The sequence below is a fragment of the Crotalus tigris genome, unplaced genomic scaffold, assembly GCF_016545835.1.
Source record: "Crotalus tigris isolate CLP2741 ecotype Arizona unplaced genomic scaffold, ASM1654583v1 scf7180000018970.2248101, whole genome shotgun sequence".
Lineage (NCBI taxonomy): Eukaryota > Metazoa > Chordata > Lepidosauria > Squamata > Viperidae > Crotalus > Crotalus tigris.
In genome coordinates this window covers 591778-611678 of record NW_024097302.1, presented here as the reverse complement: position 1 = coordinate 611678, position 19901 = coordinate 591778, and the positions used below count along the sequence as shown (strand labels likewise).

Below are 19901 nucleotides of genomic sequence, written 5' to 3'. Positions count from 1 at the left end.
AGATTATCTTTTATTAGATTGAATACAAGGGAATTTCTCAGAAGAATTTCTCAGAAATAACATCAAAAATTTAACTCGTTTGAACCCTTAGTGTAGTTTGCTTGAACTGGAACTATTTTGCTTTTAAATTTGGGAAGCTGTTGAGTTACATACATAAGCCAAACAATCAGAATGAGAATTAAGAAGCTCATCCAAGCATAAAAAAGCAAAGCTATCTTGTCAAAGTAAAACAAAACAGAGTGGTTGAGAATTATTTATCAGTTGTTCCAGAATAACTTCCAGCTTGTTGGGTTTAGTTTCTTTGCTGAAGTAATTTTACTTGCATTTTTTTTTTCTGCCGGTAGGTATGTCGAGAGTATCAGCGTGGCAACTGTAACAGAGGAGAAAATGATTGCCGGTTTGCTCACCCTGCTGACAGTGCAATGATTGATACCAACGACAATACTGTTACTGTCTGTATGGATTACATCAAAGGGAGATGTTCAAGGGAAAAGTGCAAATATTTTCACCCTCCAGCCCATCTGCAAGCTAAGATCAAAGCTGCCCAGTACCAGGTCAATCAAGCAGCAGCTGCTCAGGCAGCAGCTACTGCAGCAGCCATGGTAAGTCCAGAAAAACAAATCAAATATATCTATCTCATTGTCAGCCACTGAGCTCTGTTAATGAATTGAACCTCCCTACTAAAGATAGGACGGTTTGAGTATCCCATTCCACTTCACTAAGCTGACAAGCATGTGATGCCAAGTCTGCTCTTACATAGTGTCAGATTCTACTAAAACATGTAGTCAGTTTGTCTATGTGTATATTGTGCATAGATGTAAATGCCAGATGTACATATTAGCTTTGTGCCTATATTACATAGTGAGAAACAGTAATTTATTATGGGTCACCTTACATCGATATTATTGATATGCATGCATATAAACATATGACTGGCAAGTTTTTACATCATTTGCTACAAAAGAATTACACAAGGAACTGATGCATTCTTCAGTAGATCCCATGATCTGTCATTTTTTGTACTCCATTTCCATCTGCAAAGAACTATATCATCAGAGAGGTGCAAATTTTTGTATAATTGATCTTATAGCTGGAAGTCCATTTGCCTCGTGAAAAAGCATCTTTGAGAGAATTGATCTTATACTGACTTACCTTTACTTCTGTTTTCCTTGGAAGAGATTTTCCCTCTCCTAGAATTCATTTTGTACATTCATTTGCACAGAGTTGCCTTGAAGTGAGATGGGCAGCAAACAAATTTAATAAACAAATGAATTTGCTTAGTGAATAGTTTAGATTACATTTAGCTAGCAGCAACTCAAAATAAGTGTTTAATTATTCTGGACATAGCTACAGTTTGCAAACTTATTTTAGAGATGACTTATTCTTTTCTGTCTGTTGACGTTTATTATGTATAAGGTGATTTGCAACAACACATGTCCAAAATTTACATATACCAAACAAAACCTCACTCTTGTTTCATATGGGAGGACACAGTGTTAGTGATCTAGCTCATTGAAATTGAACACTAAGTATGCATTTGAGAATATATCCTGACAAACATGTCTAAGCTCATTTTCTTACGCGTTTAACAGTCTCAGTTTAAAGGCAAAGAAATTTATTTATTTTTCTTCATTGGGAAAGAAAATGTTGATAGAATTCCACATGGGATATGCTTGCACTTACTTAGTTTTGAGGTGGCCATGGAATATGTTTGAATATCTGCCTTTCAGTGCAGTCATATGTTGTAAATGCACAGTTTATCTGGATCTCATCCTTTGGTGAAATCCCAAGGACAGACATGACAGAAATCATTCCATGAGGCATTTTCAGACCCAAGAAACACGAGAGCCTGGGAGACTAGAGCTTTATAAAAATATTTAAAAGGAAGACAAATAATACTTCCCCACTACCTCCTAATAATAAAGCATGGTCAAAAATACCAACAGAAGAATTTCTAAAGAAATTCTGAATCTTTTGAAGATACAAGTGAAAAAGAGAGGAAATTTTAGGAATTGGAAGATGGATTTTTACTTGGATTATGTGCAATAACTTTAATAAACATAATTGAAAGGGGTGGATTGAGGGCAATTTATGGAAATATTTAAGAACACGCATTTCTAGCAATGGGACTATAAAGTAACTTGAATAAAATCATGTGTATTGTGCTTCTCTGAATTCAGCTATTATAATTAATAACTATTATTATACTATTACAATACTATAATTATTACAATACAATTACTGGAATTTTGATTGTGACATGGATCAGCACAATCACATTACTGGGAGAAATTAGACAATGAACCATTTGCCTAAACTGTGATTTCTGGTGGGGGATAAAAGAAAATCCTGTTTAAATGGTTCCACTTTTACTCTTTGGACGGCTGCTAACGTTAAGTGATACTCCTAGTTTCTAGCTCTTAGCCAGCATTGGCTGATAGAAAACACCAATCTGGTTAGTATTTGGATGGCACATTACTAAGAAATCATAGGACTGTAGGCTGAAGTTGAAAAAATACCTGAGGAAAAGGCCTACTTCTAAATTCTTGTCAGGTAAATGATATGAAGTAACCAGAAATCATGCCCAGCTTAAAGAAATTGCCTTTACTTTAACATTATCCTGTATTTCTTTTTATATAACTATATGATTTGACCATTAAATATTCCCATGAAACATTGTGGTACAATATTTGCAGTGCAGAAAGGGACTACAGGAGAGAGACCTTTTTCTGTGTTTATGAAGATTAGCACAAAAATACAGAAAGGAGACTCTTTCTCACTCTTATTCCTTCTTTCAACCTTCCCTTCCCCATTAGAATATCTTGTTTGTACTTAACTACATAGAGGTGTATCCTCACAATAACAACTCAATAGTGCCTTTATTGTGCATGCTTAGTCTTGTTATTCGTTGTATATGGCATTCCGATGATTTGTTTTTTATTTGTTTTTTTCTCACCTACCCAAAATGCACTGCTGCCCCCATGATGCACCTCTGCTTGCTGTTTATGTTAATGCGCTTGAACCCCACTGGCCCATTGCCATCATGTGCTCGCTGCCTGCTAATTAAGACTCAGTCGGCTGTCAAATCACTGAAGCGACCCCTCGAGGCAACCTTTGACCTGGTACTATGACCTTTCACCTTTTAGCTTGGCATGTAGCTTTACTGTAGATACAAATTATTTTTTAATTAAATTCTTAAGTAATTTTTCCTTATTTCCTGTTATAAAGTATTGTGAGCTCAAATTAAAACTGAGTGTGGTTTCCTTGTTGGGTTTGTGGGAAGGTGATGGAAAGAATGTTTATTTGCCATCCTGAACCCTCCTGAAGATGGAGGATTCTACATTCAGTTTAATCACCTTGTAGACATTTCTAAATCTAGTAAGATGGGTTTTTTTAAAGGATTTTTTTAAATGTATAAAATATATATGATCTATATATTTGTATCTGTTTGGTTGGCATGGCTTAACAATATTCTTATGTAGATTTAACATTTGTAATGCAAGCATGTTTTGGTACTTTGTTTTGTTTTGTTTTTGCATGTTTAGATAGACTTGGGGATATGGGAGTAAAGTTTAATATTATATTAATCTTTTTTCATTCACTCTATAAAATTTCTCTTTAACATGGCTTTTACTTATCAATCCTCATGGAGCTAGCAGTGCAGCTTTCCCCCCCCCCCTGGTATTCCTGTTTCTTTACTAAAACCTGAACCTTTTTTATAGTGAAAAAGTGCTAGTTTATTGTTCCCAAGCACTTACAATGCCATATTGAAAGGACAGTAAGAAACCTTTCGTGCAAAGCTTCGGCCTTGCTCTTTCTTTGAATTGTAAAGTCTGCTCTGCTGCTTGCTTGCTCAAGGATGTTAAAAAAAAAAAAAAAAAAAAGATGGTGGTGTTCAATTATTGTATTTTATACTGACTGTTCTATTTCTTCTCTCTTTTTCTCTCTCCATACTCCACCTTCTTTCTTTCTCTTTTCCTTTTCTTTCTTTCTTTCTTTCTTTCTTTCTTTCTTTCTCTCTATTTATCTCTTTCCCTATTCCCCTTTCTCTTTTCCTATTCCTCTTTCTTTCTTTCTTTCTTTCTTTCTTTCTTTCTTTCTTTCTTTCTCCTTCCTATTTCTTTCTTTTCCTATTTTCCTTCCTTCTTTCTTTCTTTCTTTCTTTCTTTCTTTCTTTCTTTCTTTCTTTCTTTCTTTCTTTCTTTCTTTCTCTTTTTTACTCCTCTTTCCCTTCCTTCCTTTCTTTTCTTTCTTCTTAACTGGGCTATCTTATCCTCATCTGTCAATAGGGGATTCCTCAAGCTGTACTCCCCCCATTACCAAAGAGGCCTGCGCTTGAAAAAACCAATGGTGCCACTGCAGTCTTTAATACTGGTATTTTCCAATATCAGCAAGCTCTTGCAAACATGCAGTTGCAACAGCATACAGCCTTCCTTCCACCAGGTATGTGGCATTTTCCATATCCTTTGAAAAAGACCCCAGTGAGGTCGTTAGAATAATTTCCCATGGGTTAGCTAGGCTTTTCATTCTTAAGTATGATAAAAAGAAGGCACAGGAAGGGTAACATGCAAGGATGCCCAAAGAGGCTGCTAAACTGCAAATTCTGCATATGTTTTCTTGGAAGCAAGGTGTTGGGTGCTTTTCAGCATAATCTGAAAATCTGCATCTCTGAAGTGTGCAATCATGTTTCAAAACAGCATTTGAAATCTTTTTTCTCTCTTCTCTAAACCTTCATTTTACACCTCTTATGTTGTTTTATATACACACATATATTTAACTGATGTAAGACCCCTTTGCTCAAGTGAGTATAATATGCATAGCCCAGTGAGAATAATATTTTTCATATGCTGAATTGTGCTAGAAAAGTACTTAGTCGTGAAATATTGTTATATTATTATTTATTTATTTTTTACTGACTATAATTCAAATTTTTGTCTTCAACTAAAATGCAAGATAAGCTTTGGAGCATTGGTTCTCAACCTGTGGGTCGGGACCCCATTTGGGGTCGAACGACCATTTCACGGGGGTTGCCAAACAACGCAGTCCACCATTTTTTTCCCCTTTTCCTTAGCTGTGCTACTCCCTTTTATTCTATTGGCTTTTGAAAGCCAATAGAATAGACTCTCTTGAATAGAGTCTAATTCTATTGGCTTTCAAAAGCCAATAGGAATTGTCCAGGCTGTCTCTGCCCTGCTGAGCCCGCCAAAAGTCCCATTCTGCAAACGGTGCTGCACCAGTTGAGTAGTCCTCGACTTACGACCAGTTGAGTAGTCCTCGACTTATGACCGGTTGGGGGTCACAGCATTAAAAAGGTTGAGAACCACTGGTTTGGAGTAATAAATTAGTTTTACATCTTTTGAAATCAGGGTGAACATTGTAGTGATGGCGTTTCATTTTTCACTGATTAATCAACAAAGGGGTCCTACACTTTCATTCCTGCAAGTTAAAGCACAACAGATTTTCATTGCTACCTTATGTTCATTTGCTAAACATTCTACGCAAAAGTGTGTGTTGGTTTCAGACATGAAGAAGGAGGATGACTGACATTTAAAACTGAAAATATATTAGTTTTATAGTTTGAACATGATGGTCAACTAAAATGACCTTTATATTCTTGCATGGGTACCATAATTAGTTGTATGGATTATGAATAACAATAATAATAACAAAAGTAGTAATAACAAATTAACAGTGACACCTCTGTCCCAAGAATTAAATGAATTAATGCATATTATTTGAATTTTTAAAATTATTATTTCAAATTTAAAGTCCACTTTGAATATCAAGACTCAGTCTAGCAACATTGATACTTAAATGTTAGATAACTAGGTAAGGTTATATTGGTTGATAATGTTCAATGTCGTCATAGCCATAATTTTTAATATCTATTTAATTGAATTTTTTTACGTGTATAAGAATTCTAGAGGGGGGAAATCTATAGAAAAAAATACATAGCATTTTGTCTAATTGATTTTATTTCCAGAAAATATTTTTTTAAAAAATATGGCTGCTTCCAGATGTGTTAGGAGTACAATATGAGCAATTCTGAGCCTCTATTGCTCTGAAAATTTTGGGAATTAAATCCTAATATATCTGGGAACAACTAGAATGGGGAAAAATTGAGCTAATGCTTTGATCAGATATTTCCTTGCAATAACAGGTCTCATCTAAATGTACTAAATTAGTTAAAGCAGCTTCAAACTATGTTTATTTGGTAATTGATTTATGAATTTCTAGATTGCCTAACTCCAGAATGATTCTGGGTAGCTTCACAAGTAAGAACCATTGTCAAAAGACAACATAACAACTACCTCATTGCTCACAAATCAAAGGGTTATGTCCAAGCACTCTGACCCAAAGCCTGGAAGAATAAAAACAACAAATTTTTAAAGCTCATGAAGCAGGGAAAGTGGCAGCTATATGAATCTCCATGAGGATGCTGTTCTGAATAATAAATGTTCTGACAGATGAAGCCCTCTTCCTGAGTCCTGTTAGATGCCATAACTTAGCTGATGGGACTCCAAGCAAACCAGAACACAGGACATGCCAATACTATAGGAGCCAAGCAATCCCCCTTAGCTGGCCCTAGAGCATTAAAGGTAATCAGCACTTTAATTTGCTCTCAGAAGCCAGCTGGAAACCATTGCAGTTCACATAGCAAGATGATACATGGGAATAGCAAACTGCTTCATTGTGAACCAAATACACCTCCTGAGTAGTCTTCAAGAGCAACATCTGCAGAGTGTTACAGTAGAGGTGTTCTGGGAGATAACCAAGCCATGAATGACTGTAAAGAAAATTGATGTCAGTCTTAGTAGGTAGACCATAGTGGAAACACAACCAAATGAGCTTTTTCTACTCTATTATAAAGCTACAATAACAAAACTTTGCAAGTCTGAAAATACAAGTCTCATTTACAGCCTAAGAAATTAGGAAGGGCTCTTCTGGGCCTCTTCTCCTACCCACTATCTAGCTGGTTTTTTTTATCTGACTGTTTCCTTGGTAGCATTTCTTGGCCCAGTTTCCCAAGGTCTTTCATATATAGCATTACAAAGGAAGACCTCTTAATCTTGGCGCATACATTGAGCTTGTTGCATGTAATTTCCTTCCTGGCTCAGCAGGACCTGGAATTTCAGGAAATTTCCAGATACAACCCCATTCACAGTCAAAGATTAAAAGTTCCCTAGAACTGGAAGGAGAACCTTCCTCTTTCATAATCACTTAGTCTTTCTCGGGTTAAATCTGAGCCTATTGGTTTTCAAACAAATCCCAACAACTCTTAGGCACTGGAACAAGATCTTGATAGCTGTTAGTTCTCTAGGACAGGGGTCCACAACTCCCAGTCTGTGGACCGGTACCAGTCCACGGCATGCCAGCAACCGGTCTGCACAAACAAGCCCCATCTGTGGGATGCAGGCAGCACACAAAACACAAAGCTTAATGTGGCACTACTACAGTGTTGCTTTTTTCTGCATCCACATTAGTCATGAATTAGCATATAAAAAGTACCTGTAAATCAAATTTAATATAAAACAATATATGAGTAAATGTCAAAATTGGACAACTGAAACCTCTCCTTACATTATTAGTGTCTACTTTTAACTTAGTAGTTCATTTTAATCAAAATACCAACACACAGTTCAGTCTGCTTTCTCCTTGCCCTGCTCATGTAAGTCTAGTTCTAATTACCACCACTTTGCTGTTTGATTTGATTGTGCTGTTGATTACATGCCACTGTTTTCCCATAATAACCAATTTTTCCTTCTTTGTTCAAATGAGATTTTCCTAATTACACGTGTGATGGGTTGTTTTAATTCTTTTCCCTTTGCAAATCCACCTTCCTGTTGCAATGCATGATGGGCAGGCTCAATATTGTGCATGACACCCGCTACAAGTGTTGGTAGGTGCCAGCTTTGTTTCTTGATTATCTTAAACCTGTTTAGCAGCTCACAGACTTTCAAAATCCACTACTAGGTTTTAACTTAGAGTTACTGTGAAAAACCATTTTTCTTCCCTTGCACTAACACTTGTCAATTAAATGCATTTGCTTTATTTAATTGACACAATTTACTTAGAAGCCATTTACTTCCTACCATTATCAAGTTGTTCTGTGCCACATTTTCCGCGTCCCTTTTTATCAGCTCTGGTGGATTTTGACTGGACTTTGAGTTCCAGTGTTTTAGAAAATTATTTTGTGTTTAAAACAGAAAAAGCCAGTTACACATTTTATGCAAGAAATGCAGAATTAGAATTTTATTTCAGCAGATTCTAATAATATCAGAAGTTATAATGGGAGGGATTGGGAATATGGTTATCCTAAGATTTTCAAACTATTAAAGAGAGTGCTGTTTGTAGTTTCTTGGGTCTAAAATGAAATAGTTGAACTTTATTGTATTGACTTTGGTTATTCAGTGGTAATGAGCATTTTTCCCTTCCCTTTTCTCCTTTCCTTTTGTCTTTTACCTTGTCTTCCAACCTGCTCTCTGGAATGTTGCCCTGCTTTGCGCTGTGGTTGCATGTCCTTTTCGCTGGTGGCGCTACCTCGCCCCATGGCTATTCTGCTGATATAAATACCATACTTTACCATTTTACCACCTCTTGCCATGGTTTCCCATACTGCTTCACTCTTCTGTATGTTTGCTTATATGGTTTTCCTTCCAAAAGTTCCCATGGTGCACGGCGCTACGCCCGCCACTGTGTCTGCAGCAACAACATCTGCCACAAGCGTCCCCTTCGCTGCAACTGCCACAGCCAACCAGGTTTGCTAATTTACAGCTTTGTTTCTTAAACATAACTCAGAATCGGTGCTTTTAAGGAGCATGGGGATTTCTTTTATTATTATTATTATTATTTTGGTTTGGTTGTGGTTTTTTATTGTTGTTTTGTTTGTTGGTTTATACTTCTTGTTGGCCTACACATTCTCTTTAGATTTGCAGCATAGCTTAATTGGGCTTCTCTCCCTGCTCTCCAATAATAAGACTTTCCTGAATTGATCAACATGTGATAGATCTTATGCCTTTGCCCCCCACTTCCACGTTCACTGTTACAAGAACAGATGTATAGAAACAAAAGATGAGGATATAAGATCACATTTTTTTTCTATGTGGAATAGTTAACTTTTTGCAAGCCAAGGCAATATCTAATCTAGAATGGCAAATTGGGGAAGGAAAGAGTAGGCAGACTCAGAAGAAAGAAATAGACAGAGCCAAGGGGAAAAAAAACTAAATTTGGTTTAGTTTAATAAAGATTTAATTTAAATTAAATTAAATAGGTATACACACAGACATTTATATACATACATACATAGTCATATACATATACATAAATACATTCTGTACATACATTTTGTATTAAAATTATATTTCAGTGGCAATTTTTGGAGGCTGTTCTGGAGTCGATGGTAAAACAAGCTTGATATAACACAAAGCACTAAAGGATGTTCTAAATGTATGCTGTATACTTAAGCTACAAATGCCATCCCTTTAAAGTAGCCCAGTATTATTTTCTACAAAATGATTGCCGAAGCAGAAAGGCTCTAGCTTGGCTGAGGTCATCAGAGAAACACATGACAAGAAAGTAAATAAATATTTGAGAACAGTCTTCCTACATGCTGTTCTCCAGATTGCATAAATGCTGAGTGGTGATGATAGAATTGTTGAACTTAACTAGAAAGTATTACGTTTTGGAATTCTGAATGCTGCTATTATCCACTTAGTAGGCCAGATCTCAAATTTACAACTCTTTAATTTTAAGCTTCCAGAGCATTAAAGTTAATATACTAGAATCTTTGAACTTGAGGCGCTAAAATGATAAAGAACACCACGTACAAGAAATCAATATCTGAATGAGTAGGAATCTCTAATCATCTTACTGTTGACATAATGCCCAGCATCCCCAATCATGGTCATGCTGGTTACAGCTGCTGGCAGTTGTATTTAAGTAGTATTTTGGGGTCCTGTGGTTCCCCATCTTCATCTAACCAATACCAGGCAGTGAGGAAGAATTTGATACCATTAACATCTATTTCCTTAAAAATCAGAGTGGGTGGGTGGGAATCAGGCTTAAGTGAATTAATTTCCAAATTTTATCTCCAAAAGGAGAATTGGAGTTAAATGATAGATGAATGTATTTAGAAAGTCAGGCTGATAAAATTAATATAAAGATTCTGAACTTGATATAACCTACAAAAGAAGAAAGTTTGTGAAAATTCTACTGGGTGTATTCCTACTATACCTTAGGACCATACTAGATATTGAACTAGTTTTCATGTCAGAATAAGCCAGTATATTAGCTCTTGGTTGGCTTCTTTCATCAACAAAGCAGCAAACAAGCAAGAAAAGTTTCATCTTTCTTGGTTTATTAAGTGGTACATCTGAACACAGGTCCCTGGTTTACCTCCGTACAAATGTAAGGAATGTAAGCTAAGAAGAGAAGTTCCTCAATGACGTCAAGAAGATAATTATTCAGATGCAGCACTGAAGGAGTACAAAGACAGAAAAGCTTTCTCTCTGTGTGTTTTTAAGCACACTGCCACCTGATAAGAAGTATATGAGAATTTACAAGCTCAGTCCTAAAATCATACTATATAAGTAGTTCCTTCGTTCCCTTTATGTATGGGAAAAGGCATGGTCTATTGAAATATCATAAAACATTGTAGTGCCCACTCACCCCCTCATAAAAGGTTTCAATTTCATTTTCAGAATTCTGCTGGAAAATAGGAAAGACAATCCACAAACAAGTAAAAATAATTCCATCAGCCTCCTAATTGCCCAGATTGCCTGTTATGATCTTATTACACATTTTTACTTATGACACAGGATAGCTTACAGCTCACGCTATAATACAAGTTTCTTGGCCCAAACTGTCGCCCTAAGATGTTTTGGAACATCGATACTGAGCAGGAATTTGGGAGGGACTGATTAATTGGATATAATTAGTCCTCAACTTAACAAACACATTCCATTCAACTGGAATTTCCATCATAAGTCATTGTAGTCATAAGTCCAATTGAATCCTATTTTACAACAATCGAGAACTAAGGAGAAATTTTCTGACAGTTAGAACAATTAATCAGTGGAAAAACCTGCCTCCAGAAGCTGTGAATGCTCCAACACTGGAAGTTTTTAAGAAGAAACTGTACAGCCATTTGTCTGAAATGGTATAGGGTTTCCTGCCTGAGCAGGGGGTTGGACTAGATGACCTCCAAGGTCCCTTCCAACTTGATGATGATGATGATGATGGCACTTTAGTGAATTCAGCTTTCTCAATGAGCATTTTTTTTTTGCTGGAAATCAGCAAAAAAGGTTGCAAATAGTGATCACATGACCTCGAGACACAGCCAGTTGTAAATGTGAGCCAGTTACCAAGCACCCAAATTGTGAGCCAATGACCATAGGGAGTGGTGTGGTAATCATAAATGCAGGTACAGGTTGTAAGTCACTTTTTCTGAGGCCAATGAATCATTGTTAAATGAATCAAAGTTTTATCTTGATGGCTAAACAGTTGACAGAGAGCAACCATCAGATTGTCTTGTTTTCATATATAAAGTAGATATATCTACTTTCCATTTTAGATAAGTCAGGATAACCCTTTTCCATTTTGGGTAAACCAAGATAACACGTTTTCACATTAATTGTGATTTTACATAATGCCAATAACAAAGGGGTCAAGGTAAAAGCACATTCCAGATATCTTTGAATAGTAAGATTTAAAAACAAAAGTGCTATCTTCTTTACAATATAGCAATTTGATGTTTAATTTACGGCAAAGAAAAGAGTGACTAACATAGTATACAAAAGAGTCCTGGATGTATTCATTAGGCATTAATAATGAAAAGTTTAGTCATCAGACATGTTATTTTTCTGAGAGAAAGGAAAGAAGGGAGGGAAGGATGGAGGAAAATTCCTCTTTCCTTTTCCCCCGTCTCTTTGTACAGATGATTCTGAATATTTTTTCCATATTTTTTCAAGGGCTTCTCCCACACAGATTCTGGAGGTTTTGTTTTTGTTGTACAATTTGATCATTTCATGCATATCTCTCTGGAACCTCATAATGCGCTCCAGTCAAGTTTTGTAGCCTATTCTTTGTATATACATATATAAGCAATATATGTATATAATACATGAGCAATGCTGACATAATGCAGTGCCACAAAATGCAATGTTCATGCATGCATAAGTACTTGAGACCTGGCCCCCTTCCTCTTTACTGACTGGCGCTGAAGCTCCTTGGTCTGTTTTGACAGCACTACTCTTGAAGCTTCTAGACAGCTGGATGCAACATCTCTTTCTGCTGCAGTAGCAAACCAATGGTATGAGAAGCTTCATTACACTTGGGACACATTTATGTGCAAAAAGAGAATTTAGAAATGTATAGATTAGTCTTCCCCAATCTGGAACCTTTCAGATTTTGGGGGATTCCAATTCTACTTGCTGGGGATTTGGGGAATTACACCCAGCATATCTGGACAGTATTGGAGTCAAATTGGTGAAGGCTTCTATGGAATATAGTTAAAGAATATTATGGATTGGGCTGAATTAGAAGATTTTGTTTACTTTTGGAACTTCTGTGCTCTAGTACTAGAAGCCAACAGGAAGTAAGTAAATCATGCAGTAGAAGCTGATCTGAGCCTCTCTTTTATGAATGTATTGTTTTTTATCCTATCTGAACTTGTTTGACATTTAACTTTTTGATGTAAATGCTCGTGAACTATTATCTTCTCAAGAAACTGAGAGCTTATATTTATTTCTATATGAATATTATAATAGCTCCTGGAGAAATCTATGTGTTTTGTGTGTGTGTGTGTGTGTGTGTGTGTGTGTGTGTGTGTGTGTGTCTACACACACATACAAGCAGGCATTATAATATTCATAGGTATTATAATATTCATATATATATGCTGTTTTACAATGAAAAGATTTGCAATATAATCCACACACTCCATTGAAATTGGAGGAAGAACATCTACTACTTATAACAGATTCCCCTCTAGATCAATCACAGGAAATTAGCAAGGTAAAGTGCTTGCCTTCTGCCCAAAGTACTTTCAAAACAGATACATTTTGAAAGTAGTCAGTTCTTGATTAAATACAACCACCAAATAAAGCAATTTTTATTGTTAAAAATGTTTGTTGGCAGTTGGGCAGGATGAAATTTAGAACTTCTGTTATGGTGACTGATATACTGTAAATGCCGGCGTATAAGATGACTTCCGCGAGTGCTGAAATCGGCGCCAAAGACGGGGGTCGTCTTATACGCCGAGTCGTCTTATACACCGGAAACACTGGTAGTTTCCGGCGTATAAGACGATGTTCTAGGAATGCGGCCCGGCTATAAAGACGGGGGTCGTCTTATACGCCGGGTCGCCTAATACGGCGGCATATACGGTAATTGATGCTATTCTTTAAGTATTGTTACAGCAGGATTTTTCTTGATTGCTCTAATTACTAAACAGATAATTTATGCAACAAAAGAAACTGTTCTTATGGATAGCCAAATATTTAGATTTTCTAACCAACCCCTAAAGAAAATGTGTGAAACGTGGTGTAGTTCAAGGTCCCAGTGCTGTATTCTGCTGAGCCCTTCACTTGAATTTCCGTTCTTTTTAAACAGTCAATGACATCAGTTATTTTTACAATAATAATAATCTCAATTTTGCATTGAATAGGCAAAATGCACAGGACAAGAGTTTGCTTCTGAAGGCAACTGTTAAAATCAGAAAACTAAAACAACCCTAGTTCTTATAATCTCTGTGTAGGCCAACAAAAAGAGTGTTTGAAATGACCGAACTGCATGAATGTTTAACTGTAAATGTTTAACTGTTTCTTTTAAACAGCCAAAAATGGTTGATCTCCTACTTAGCTGAATGTTCTCATTTTAATTGCTAGCTATGTTTCTGTTAACATATATTACATGATACATAGCTCTGCAGTTTTTCATTTGATGTATTATTATATCAATTAAAGTTTATATTTTTAATAGATTCCCATAATATCTGCCGAACATCTGACTAGCCACAAGTATGTTACACAGATGTAGACACTTAATCATCAAACAGTAAGTATCTCAAATGCATACTATTGTATTTTGATACTTTTGAGAAGATTTGCATTCCATTGTCCTTGTACATGATTGTTGATTGTATATGTATCTTTGTGTTTCACTAGTTGGATGTCTGTTGCATTAAATTCTTCTATTAAATATTTTCAAATTTAAATTTATCTTTTATATTTTCTATAAACTGCCAAGACTCAGGTTGAGTTCAGTGATACAAAAATACTTGTAATATTAACAGTTGACATCTCAGAAAGTATAGGAGGTTAAAGTGTTGTTCCTTGATATTATTTTATATGCTTACTCAAACATCAATACATCTGCATTTGTGGTAAATATATCTATATATGAGTTTAGCCCTAATTTTTTATGAACAGTTTTATGCAAATGAAGGAAATATATCCTTGATTCATCCATGCAATCTGAAAGAATATACTATGGAATTTGTTGACAAAGGAATTTTAAAACAGCATTAGACAAATCTAGTGAGAATTTTGCTATTTATTCCTGCTGGTTACAATAGTCATGTGAGCCTCAATAATGTTTGCTAGCCAGCAACAGAAAATAGATATTTTATTCATGTCCTGCTCATAATGCAGGAAGGGGGGGAAAAGCCATTTGATTTGATCAGGAGGGTTTCAAGGTTCTGATAGACAAGACCAAACAAATCAGAAATCCGAGGCTAGAAGTTTCCTTAAAGAACATGTTTATTGGTTACAAAGAGGGATTTTTTTTATGTTCTTAAGAAATACTATTATGGAATGATGCTTTAAATTTTATTTTTAATTGGCCCAGTATCCAGAGTACATCAATAAGTACTCTGAAAGATTTTTTTTAAACACTCAATGTAAAATTTTAATGCATGGATAAATGACATACCATAATGATCCGTGGTTGATCATCATGTATATAGTCAGCCATGGCCCATCTGTCCCCATTGCATTTTTATAGCAACATATGAAGAAATGGAATTCATCAATGTTTCGTAATGAAATATTACGTAGATGTTGTTGCAGTTAGTCACAAGTAATATAAAGTTCATATCTTCACTGCTAATTTAGTTTTAGCTGGGGGAAATAATCATAAACTCATAAACTATTCAGAAGGATATTTTAAATTGATTATGTGTCTTGACTTTTAGCAACTAAGTAAAATGACTTATGTAGAATGATCTGTCCTCTCTTGGTCCTTCAGGTCTTTCAACATTCCCCCCTGTATTTAATTGAGTCTATCTATCTTGCCGATGGCCTTTCTTCTATTTTTCCCAGCATTCTCAAGGGGACATGGTCTTCACAAAGGGCTTTTACATATATGTTTATATAAATAAGTGGCTTCTGACTGAATATTTCTGTTAGATTGAATCATTAATATACTACTTGTTTAAGATATATTTTTTAAAAAAATCTTGTTTTTCTAGATCATATGACAGAGAAGAGGACAGCGTGGTTGAGTGAAGAATCAGGACAGGTCATTAGCCATAATGTATATACCGTAAAATAACAGCACCCAAATTTCCTCAGCAGTAAGACATCCACATATTGCATGTTAACAAGATGAAATGACAACTTGGAAATTCACTGCACACTGTTGCCTATATACTTTGTACATTGAATAGATATTTGTGCTGAGGTGATCATATCGTCTAAAACAACCTTCCCTAACTTGATGCCCTCCATTTGTGTTGATCTATAAATCCTGGAAGTTATAGACCCAAGAAAGCTAAAGGGCATCAGGTTGGAGAATGTTAGTGTAAAGACTACAGCATTGTCCATCTTTTCTAGCACACAAGTATGCAATGCATACCAAGCTGACGTATGCATTGGTAGACTCTTTTCCTACATAATCATGTACGTCATTTTGAAAAGACAGACTGTGATGTAGCCATAGATCTATAATGTATTGGTACGTCTGTAGACCAAGATATAATTTTTAAAGTAAGTTTATTATCTCAAGGTTTACAAATAACAAAAGGTGCACCTTGTATTTAAAATTGCCATTATAGAAGAGACCGTGCATGCACAGTATAATTTTTTCCTTTTTTGTTTTAAGAGTAATATTTTTAAATGTAATAGATTGTAAGAAGTGGTAAAAGAGGTATCTGACAGAGATGAATGTGCCAAGTAAAACCACAACTGTGTATATTTTTAAAGCACATCAATGGCTTTAAGTACCATGTTGTTAAAGATTTTCATGAAGTGCCATAGACTGTAATCAAAGTAGAGTATTATTTCTTCAGTGTTACTTTAAGAGCCACATTTTTGCTTGTTTTGCTAGTAGGTAATCAGTCAAAGGGCACCCTTCCGTTTCAAACCAAAGCTGTCTCAGAAATGGCCACCTCAGTTAATAATAGACAGCACATTTTTTTGTTATTTTTTTAAAGCAAAAATAAGAGTGGATATATATGGATCATTCCTACACATACTGGATATATAAACCTATAAATTATTATAAACCATTATAGTTGCAATAGTTTTTGCAAAGTATACTGTATAACAAACAATATTTTAAAAAGGGAAGAGCCATTTCTGAGACAATATTAGAAAAAGTCTAAATAATTTTATTTTGCTTCAATTTTCTAACCTCTGTCAAAAGTCCAAGTGACTCTAAATGTGTTGAAGGAGATGGGTTTTGCTTTTCTGATCCAATGCATCACTTCAAAGTCACACACTTAAAAAAATATGTGACTCTAATCATGGAAAAAGCACTGACATCAGATGCCTGATTAAAAAGAAAACCAAAATAATCAACGATCAATGAAAATGTTAATTAGAGTAGGTGCTGGGTGGGTTAAATATCGGGTGAGTTTTATATGTGATTTCTTCTGTTGAGATTTAACTGCTTTATAGCCTTAGAAAGCCTTTACAAATTGAAACAAAAATAGATGTGCATTCAAGTTTTTAAGATGGATTCATCCAAAGGAAATCCTTTGTGTGGTTTGGATGTTGCAGTTAGTAAAGGATATATTTTGCTCTGTTCAGCAAAGCTCAAGGTGGGGGCCAGGTCTCTGGTAGCGTCGCGTAGAATGGGAGAGGTGAGGGTTCGGTTCTAGAATTCTCCATACTTCCAAGTTTACTTGCAAGTTTTTATGCTTGAGAGATGCTTTCTAGTTAAAAAAAAAAAGAATGATGTGTTGATTTTACTGATTGTACTGTACATCTATTAAAGCCTTAGATTATTACATTACGGGTTAAAACCCATACCAATGTAATTTCAATCGTGTTAAGAAAGTATAGGTGACTTCACATGTTATTGTAGTTTACTTACTTTTAGAGAATATGACTTATTTTTCCTTGTTAAAATGGTAGTTTTTAATTTCATACATTTATTAGATCATTTTCATTTTCTATTACCAGATGAATGCCATTTAAGTTTATAGAATTTTGTTTTATTAGATTTTACTGATGCATTTTTTTCAAAATATGAAAAAAAATTAAAAATATTTTTTCTTCATAGCATATGCAGTTTTGAATTTACTTGTAGTGTCATGAATATACGTATTCTTGTTAACTAAATGATTTATATTTTACTGATTTAATATTACAATGTAAGAATATCAGTCATTGTTAGTTCTTGTCTAGTTTTCATTAAAAGAACAAAGATCTTTTATATGGATATCTTATATAATCATTGTTAAGTAAGAAGTTAAGTTGTTGCTATTGAAATGATCCTGGCAGACAACTGAGTAATATTTTGATGATTTATTTTGTTTGTAATTAATTATAAAAGAAAAAATCTAGTTCTTAGATATTAGAATAAAATTTATTTTCTACTGTATCCATTTCAAATGTTAAAATATTGTTTAAATATTTTTTGAAATCCCTGAATATCAGGCCTTCTTATAAATAAGCTGCATAATCAGTAGATCAAGGGACTTTTTGTTGATAATCCAAATACTCAAAAAGTTTACGTATAACAAGAATTATAATAAGTGTGAGTGCTTGTGCATACTCTTGAGGGATGATTATGCTGCAATTTAGCATGTGGGAAAGTATAGAGAGAGAAGGTTGACCTTTTGCACTTCTGTATATAGTCAAATAAAAATAAAGAGAGAAACCTGTATAATAGTAAGATCTTATTTTGAATAAAAATGTCTATAAATACAAGGAGTTTTGTTAAGGCTTATAAAAATGACAGGCTGAACAAAATTGCTTGCAAAAAAGTGGCACAGAATTAGCACTCCATACCCCTTTGAAAAAGTGGCTTTGCTTTATGTGAACAGCTTCTAGTTTGCCAGGATTCTTTCAGCTGGAAAGATTGGCCATCCTTCTCATGACTAACAAAAGCTGCACTGGTCTAAATCTGCCTGAAGATCATTTCTGATGAGACAAGAAAAATAAAAATTATTTTTTTAAAAATGAAATTTCAGAAAAACAGGTACTTCCAACCATTAAAGGTAAATCATGGATCTAATATGTCTTACATTACTCAAAACAACTACTGCATGTTTCAAGTATCAAGGAGAGAGAGAGAGAAAGAAAAAGAAAATATAAATAGATATAAAATATATATTCTATTCAAACCAGTTTCTGAAAACTTTCAGTAGTTTTATTATTCACACACTAGCGTAAACACACACACATACACAGAGAAAGCGATATTGACTTTCACATGCACACTAAAGTTTAAAAATGTCAACAGGCAAACCAAAACAAAACCATCATAGCTGTAGTTGTTATGTAATTATTTTTATTGCTGTAGTGATCAGTTCTTTTAGCAGGTGAAAAACAAATACCCTTTCAAATTTACCATTTTTAATCTAAAGCACTTGACAAACCATGTACTACATGAAGCCAAAGTGAGGGGGGAGGGAACCAATGATTGGATCTATTCTGTCTCATAATTCATATTGATGAATTAGTACATGTTGCACTTCCTTGCAACCCTATAACTTTCATCTGCTGAAAGGACAGGTGTGCTTGGTTTTTACTATTATGTAATCACAGACTTAAATTTGCTTGGTAGTTGCTCCTACTTATGTATTCTGTCCTGGGCTGCAATTTGTTTTTAAGCTTATTTTATTATTACTGCTATAGCTGTATGAAAAAAAAAATAAAGTTAAATTGCCCTAATAAAATTTCTTTTAATTATCTTTTTTTCTGTTTTCAAGTTTGGGAGAAGAGGGTTTCTTTACTGTCATTCTCACTTGTGGTTGGGGCAAGGGAGGGCACCATCTCTATTGGTACAGCTCACTATGTAAAGGCTGATGTCTAGGTTTTGGTATAGGCATCTACAAATATGATGTTAACACTCACATAGTGAAGAACCACACATGTCTCTCAATTACTCATAGTCAATTCTGTTTCTGAGTAGGACTGAGTTCACTGGCAAGTTCATTATTACTCATGATAGTGTGTTGCAATACCCTTGTGTGAACCCAAGTGTATGAACTGATCTTGAGACCCGTGGAGGTGATACAGGAGCTCTAGTGAACTCGTGAATGTTCATAAAATATTGCCATAAAATTGTGGTCTCTTAGTTCTGTAGAACTTTAAACACAATGATAACATGAATTATTTATTACTAGACAATCTGTGACCCATTGGGTCATTGTTTCAGAGAGATTTCCTTACCCTTACAGAGAAACACAGTGACCATAAGTGGGTGAAAAACCACTGGGAGCAGGAGTGACTTCAGATGTCTTGCCAATTTCCCCATTGACTTTCCTTGTAGGAGGTAGTAGAGTGTGTTGGAAATGATCATATGACCACAACTTTGCCAAATTTCAAACCATAGGAGTTGTGGGTCCTAGATTTTGGACATATTCTGTAAGCCCATCTGAGGTACATAGATTCAAAAATTGTTACCCTATGAATCTTGAACCATGAGATAGACAGACAGACAGACAGACA

General features: G+C 35.1%; 1 protein-coding gene across 17 annotated transcripts in view; it reads left to right on the top strand.

Moving 5' to 3' along the window:
* The window catches only part of MBNL1 (muscleblind like splicing regulator 1), a 195100-nt gene extending 175974 nt beyond the window's left edge, over positions 1-19126 (top strand). For 7 of the 17 annotated variants that reach the window (XM_039357999.1, XM_039358011.1, XM_039358006.1 and 4 more), the window contains 7 exons: positions 345-602; positions 3069-3122; positions 4290-4443; positions 7865-7900; positions 8665-8759; positions 13981-14055; positions 15470-19126. In XM_039357999.1, the coding sequence (XP_039213933.1) occupies positions 345-602; positions 3069-3122; positions 4290-4443; positions 7865-7900; positions 8665-8759; positions 13981-14037 (654 nt within the window). In that variant the 3' untranslated portion in view covers positions 14038-14055; positions 15470-19126. The remainder of the gene's footprint in view (positions 1-344; positions 603-3068; positions 3123-4289; positions 4444-7864; positions 7901-8664; positions 8760-13980; positions 14056-15469) is intronic. The other 10 variants (XM_039358009.1, XM_039358000.1, XM_039358007.1 and 7 more) reach the window with 5 other exon arrangements.
* The last annotated feature ends 775 nt before the right edge of the window (positions 19127-19901 follow it).